Source organism: Anser cygnoides, chromosome 6 (genome assembly GCF_040182565.1).
Source record: "Anser cygnoides isolate HZ-2024a breed goose chromosome 6, Taihu_goose_T2T_genome, whole genome shotgun sequence".
In the NCBI taxonomy this organism is placed as follows: domain Eukaryota; kingdom Metazoa; phylum Chordata; class Aves; order Anseriformes; family Anatidae; genus Anser; species Anser cygnoides.
Window position 1 is genome coordinate 3,055,478 of NC_089878.1, and position 6,464 is coordinate 3,061,941.

Genomic DNA, 6,464 nt, shown 5'->3' on the forward strand with positions numbered 1-6,464 from the left:
GTATGATGAGGTTATGTTAGCATGGGATAAATAGGTAGCTCATGTAGAACATGTACTAAAGTAGCATTTACCCTCTGTTTTTCCAATCATGTAGGTTTTCCCCTAAATCTTAATCTCTTCATTTATGTATTTATATATTACCAGAATGTCTGAATTGGCAAAACAGCATATTACCTTTATTCATAGATGAGGTAATCTGTCGATTTGTTAACAATACCTAACTGGTATAGCATGTCATGCTAGCTTTGCATGGAATAGCTAGATTTCAGGTATGAAACAAGCTACTGAAATCTGAAAGCATTCAGTATTAACTTTTAATATTAACTATTAACTTTTGCTCTAGAAATTGTAATATATATATTTAAAATAATACATGGACAGGGACAACAGAGTTGTGGAATTTTATCAAACAAACCTTTGAAAACATTTTAGTAAAAAAGTTTAACTCCTGTGATTCTACATTGTTGGTCACTTGCATTTACACTGACTGCATTTCTTGCTGTTTAAAAAAAGTAAAATCATCATGTCCATAATTCAGGATGCTTTTGAAACAGAAAACTACTGCAGATACCTAAAATATTTTAATTTCCAAACTAAATAAAATGCATCAGTTTGTCTATTTATGTGTATCCTTAACATGTTGGTAACTCGGATATCTTGAGAATACTAAGAGAGCCAACCTACAAAACCAACAAGGCTTTTTTTTTAAGAAAGCAATTCAGTGTTAGAGGATGCCTACATGAGAGTGTCTCACACCCTCAGAGCCTGATCACGTTGCAGCTGCCTGCAGTGTGGCAGGGTCTGGTCGTGGCACAGCTTTGTCCCCCAGGCATGTCCAGCTCCTGGACCCCTGTGACTTGCCTTCTGGGGGCTGGCAGTACACGGTACCAGCTGCTTTGTGTACTCAAGGTCGGTTTCGTTGTAGGTTTTTTCTTTTTTTTTTCCTTGTGACGTTGAAGTTGCCAGTTCTAAAGGAACTTTTAATTCAGTAAGAATTGAGGGAACTCCTCTGTTACCTGGCCTGATATTCCCACAGGGTCTCTTTTCAGAAGAGTCTGTGTTTCAAGTCCTCACAGATCCTATCTCTGCCTTCTTGTATATTTGTTGGTTAGTGCATTATGATCTGGCTTGCAATTTATGTAATGGTTCAAAGGCCTCTTGGATTTAGAAGGGCTATATTGTCTCAGTGAGTTCTTTATTACACACCATTTGCTTTTCTAAGAAAATAGTTCAGAGGAGACCTGAGACTGAACTGCACACATACTTGAGGGATTTCTCTTTTTTTATTTCCTTTAGGCAGACTTCTCCATCCTCTTACTGTGGCATCTAGGAAAGCCTATTTCCTTCTGTTTCTCCTGAGGCAACACTATTTCCCCTTAGTCTAATTTCCCGATGTCTCCTGTAACGGTTTCCCTTAAATACATTTCCTTTAGCCACAAGGGCCATTGTTTTTACTGTTTCAAAAGAGTTTGGGAAAAATGTTACAGATGTATAGAAGGGGGGCAAAGAACTGGCACAAACAGTTGTAGTTTTGGTTTGGTCAGAGTCAGACACGTACGTTAGGTGCAAAAATAAAGCTTTCTTCAAACAGCTGATTTTAGCTTGGTTTAAGACTTGTAAATCATTCTGTGTCTGCCAAGTAAAGCATAGGAATTGAGCATTGCCAAAATAATTGCTTTTTCTTAGCATTTGCTTACACTTTCTTGAATCTTGACTGTGCTGTATGTTTTGCATCTCTCCTTAAATATCTTTATAGAGAACAAAATGTATCTCTTAGGATTTTTCTCGAGAGGAGTTCATAGTTTAAGCCAGTGTTAAATGCTGCCTTATGTTAAAATGCAGCTCACATTAAATTCGTACATGACTCATTGTGAAGTGTTTGGCTTTTTTTCTATATAAGCTAACATTAAAACACCCCCTTTTATTTCAGAAGAAATCCTTAAGGCAAGTTATTGGGGAGGAAAAAAGCAAAGTTGGTAGCAGAAGTGTTGGATTAGACACAGCTACTTCTCACCCTGTAGAAATCGGACAACCACCTGATGAGTTTCATCTGTCTCCTAAACAATGTTGGATCAAAGAGGCCTCCTCCCAGTATGGAGGCTTTCCCGGATTCAGTAGCAGTGATGGAGTATTAAGGGAACTGGATGATGGACAATTTGACCAGGAAGATGGAGTCACTCAGGTCACATGTATGTGATGAAGTAAGTAACTGCATCAGATGGACATGTACATAATTCACACAAATGTAAAAGAAACCAAGTCCATGCTACTTTGAATGCATTGATATAATCCTATGACTTTTCCCAGACTCATTTTTTATGTGTCTGTTGTGTTAACCCTACTGTAGTAATAATACTACTGCAAAATGCTTTGGCTTCCTGTCTCTCTTTCATAGAATTACTACCTGACTGGGTGCTCTGCTAACTTTTGTTAATCTTTTTTGACAAACAAGGAAGCAAATGCTGCAAAACAAGACAGTTTGTGTTCGGTAAGAAAGAAAGGAATGTCGATGTTTGGTGTTTTCCACAAGCTGAAGGAGTATTTTGTTGTTGCTGGTTTTTTTTTGTTTTTTTTTTTTGTTTTTCCCACAAGGGTATTATAAATATTGGGGGGGGGGGAGGGGGGAGAATGAAATATCTCCATATTGTTAAGTTTTAATGTGATTTTAACTTTACTTGCCTTGTCTAAGCTCAAAAGCCTAGAGAAATGCAAGTCATATGCTAGACAGTTAATAATTTAAGCTGCATTCAGACCTCGTATGTACAGAAAACCTACAGAAAAATGTCTGGAGGCAGACATTTGTTCCTGTAATGCTATCTCACCTCTGCGGCATTTACTAGGGTTCCATGTACACGTAAGCCAAAAGCTATCCCAGCATTTAGCTTTGTGTATATATATATATAACTTACTCATGTGAGGAAATGAAGAGCCTCTCACCTTCCAAAAGGTAACTTGCATTCTATAAAAAAGTAGTTTGAGAAACTTTAAGAAGCACCGACAGCCAGGTGCACAATGATACTAATAATATACAGGGGGAAGAAGTAGACAAAATGTAATATTAGATGAGAGACTTCTTACAAATATGCCGATATATATGCAAAATAAAATTTCTGCTAATTGTATATCACACTAGATAAATGATATCCAATTGCATCAAATACCAGAAACACTATTCAGAGGAAAGACTGAAGCTCCTTGGCTTCTGTCCTCACTGTGGGGAGGAGTTAAGACAGGCTTCTGGGAGAAGAGGCATGTACAGGAATTATTTTTATGGTGCTGTCTTGAAATTACATCTGGCAATAAATAGTTCAGCTTCCATCTAAGCGGATCTACCGCGGTAGCTGGGAAACAAAAGCCACAGGAAAAGAAATTCTACTGAAAAGAATTCTGTCTGAAAAGAAGATCATTTTTGGTATTACACATAAAATACTGTAACTTAGTTACTGTCTGTAAAAAGCTTTTACTAAGGGAAATTTCAAATTTTAAGTAAAAATATAAAAGAGAAGCTGAAGAAAAATGCATGTCCAGAAGATAAAGGTGATTGTAAATTAAAAAATGTATTTTTGAAGAAGTTTTAGAAGCAAAAACTTTAAGTGCTTATCACTCTCAAGCTAAGAAAATAACTTGATCCAGATGAAAAATCAGGACAGAACTGAGCAAATGTATTCCCAGCATTTCTCTCAAGGTTTGCAGTACAGCATGCAGTCAGACAGGTATCGAAATCACCTGCCTCTGGTGGCAGTGTTCCACCAGCTGCCATAGAAGTCTCTTTGCCCACAGTGGGATGATGGCACCAGCACAGTGGGCACAGGAATGCAGTGACAGCAACGCCAGCAGCTGACTCGGAGCACCTGCAGGATGAACAGAATGGGGCAATTCAGCCTGCGATCTCCGGGGCAGGGAGCCACGCAGAACAAACTCTGGCAGGAGCTGCTTATTACAATGAGCAAGAAATAGTTCGTGAAAGAAAAAAAGTTGCACTTGCTGTGATAAGCAGAAGTAGCACGAAGCTTCAGTACTATTTCAGTTTATTTTTACAGGGCCGTATCCTCTTGTATGAGGTTTGATTGTTGTACTATGGGCTTGAAAAGATGATGGCTTTGGAGTTGCTTCCCAGTTTCATGGTAAAAACTGTTGCAGGTTTGTTGTTAATTTTTCCCTCTGAAAGAGCAATTCCTAACAACTGTAGCAGACTTTATCCCTCTCCTGCTCAGCTTCACCAAACCCTGGTTCTGGAGACAACCTTTAAATTTATCTAATTTTCCTATTGTACATTGTTGGAAAGTGCAGCTTCTCCTCACTTATATTTCTTAAGAAAAATACCGGCAGTCTGGCAAAGCATTCCCTGCTAAAGGGGAGGGTGCTAGCTGGGTGCTCCTCCCAGAGCCTGACCCAAACCCTGTCTTCTCACGCAGCCTGCTGAGTAGCGGTCATTCAATAGCAGGCATCTCCCCGTGGTACTACAGATGGGGAAGAACTGATGAAAAGACATGTGTCTCCAGCAGAAAGATAAGTAATTTCAGCATATTAAAAATGGGACAACAGCTGGTCTTGTAAAACTTGCAATATAATGCTGTACCTCTAAAAATATTTGTCAAAAGTAAACAAACAAACAAACAAAACCACCAGGCTCTCACATGTGCAATTAACTATTGGTGGTTCTACATACAAGTCAAATTTGTAAAAAGCAGCAAAAATTGGTCAAAAAACTAGGAACTCTGAATATTCCAAGTTAAAGCTTTTAATGTGTATCAGAGAAGTTATCTTTTATAAAGTAGTATCACTGTTTAAGATAGCTAACAGCAGTAAATTGTAAAACAAAATTGAACTGCAAATATTTATATAACATGTTATAATGTATAAAGTACTAAACTAAGTGCAGTTACTCTTTCTAGAATGCATTTATTGGATAAAAAAGAATGAATTAACTTTTGAGATCTTTTCCTCATACCAGGTAGCGAAAATGCAGAAAACTCAAAACTAGCATCCAGATGCTTTTTTAAAAGAGCTTTTCCCATATGATTAATGGAGTATAAACAAAGAAGATTTCATTTTTGCAACAACGGTAGTCTGGATGTCCACAGGTACATTTTAGAATATTCCCACTTGAAGCTTTAAGAAAGCCTTTTCTTAAATTGTAGGCCACGGAAAAGGAATGTGGCTTTATTTCAGAGTTTTAACTGTACTTTAGTCCTTGCTCTTGAATCTCAGTAGGTTTTGATTGTGTTGCAAGCTTCTGTAAATTTATTTCTAGTCTTTTTAATTCAGTGTAAATATGCTAAATTGCTTCCTTTAAATCCCTTTAGAAATGCCTATTTAGTTAAGGACGGCTGGTTTATTTTTTTAATGCCATTTGTTTTGTATACAGTACATAAAGTTGTCCCTGCTGTACAAACACTAGTCTAGAGTGTTTTCCTAGTTCTCTGTTGTCTTTCACCTCACAGGGCTACATTTGGGCTCTGTACTGCACACAAACAAAATATCTTGAATCAATTCTTCACCTTGAAAAAAAAAATGACAACCTGGCAGGAGACAAGATAGAAATGTGTAAAGGGAGTGGCGTGGAGAGGGTAGCAAAGGAATAAATTCTTCAGCATTCTAATTCAAGGGAATCATGGAAATGGTAAGTAGCAGGTTTGAACTAAATCAAGGTACTTACTTGGCTGGCTGTTAACTGCTTGCCGCAGGATGTTGTATGTAAAACTACATGGATTTAAAAGGTGACTGAAAAAATCCTGAAAGGAAAAAAAAGCTCTCTGAAAGTCACTGAACCAGACGGAAGCTATTGGAGACTATAAACATTGGTTTGACTGACTTGCATGCTCATCCTGTTCCTTTTATTTCTTGTAAGGACCAGTTCTTCATCCTTGGGTTAGCTGGATTGAGCAGGACCATTGTGGGAGTGTAGCTGAGAATGGTTTCCTGCTGCAAAACTTCTTTTAAAAAATATGGGAGTAAATTGTTTGCTCAGTCCGTGGGAAGACTGTACACAAACCATTTGACTTCATGCACTAGTTGAAGAGCACAGATTAAAAAACCCGTCTTCCTAGGTGAAAATGCTTTTAAAGGAAATGATGGAAAAATCTTCTCTTTCTTTGCCATGAAAAATTCTGAAAACCAACTCATCTTATTTGGTACATTTTGTGTTGAGGGGATTCTAATTAAAGCTATATGTTTCAGTATGTTCTTAAACTAGAGCATTAAGTTATGACTTTACTAATTGTAAATTACTAGCAGCTCCTGTTAGCAAGCTTTTTTATATGCTCTTATTACACACACACTCCTCATTTTACTCAAATGTATTTTACATACTTCATTATCTCAAGCCTTTTTATTGAAAGAATTGTGGATCAAACTTAAAGCCTGGATGCGTTCTCTGACCAAAAAGAAAAAAAAAAGTACACTAATATCATTGGCTTCATCTGCGAGCCTGAACTTCAATAGATGAGTCCCTCACCTATATA

The 6,464-nt window shown here is 37.5% G+C and overlaps 1 protein-coding gene across 16 annotated transcripts in view; it reads left to right on the plus strand.

Annotated features, from left to right (window-relative positions):
* The window catches only part of RFTN2 (raftlin family member 2), a 90,862-nt gene that overhangs the window by 72,398 nt on the left and 12,000 nt on the right, over positions 1–6,464 (plus strand). For 9 of the 16 annotated variants that reach the window (XM_066999950.1, XM_066999951.1, XM_066999943.1 and 6 more), the window contains one exon: positions 1,931–2,368. In XM_066999950.1, coding sequence (XP_066856051.1) covers positions 1,931–2,197 — 267 coding nt within the window. In that variant the 3' untranslated portion in view covers positions 2,198–2,368. Of the gene's footprint in view, positions 1–1,930; positions 2,369–3,780; positions 6,193–6,464 lie in introns of those variants that run through there. The other 7 variants (XR_010832564.1, XM_066999944.1, XM_066999945.1 and 4 more) reach the window with 7 other exon arrangements.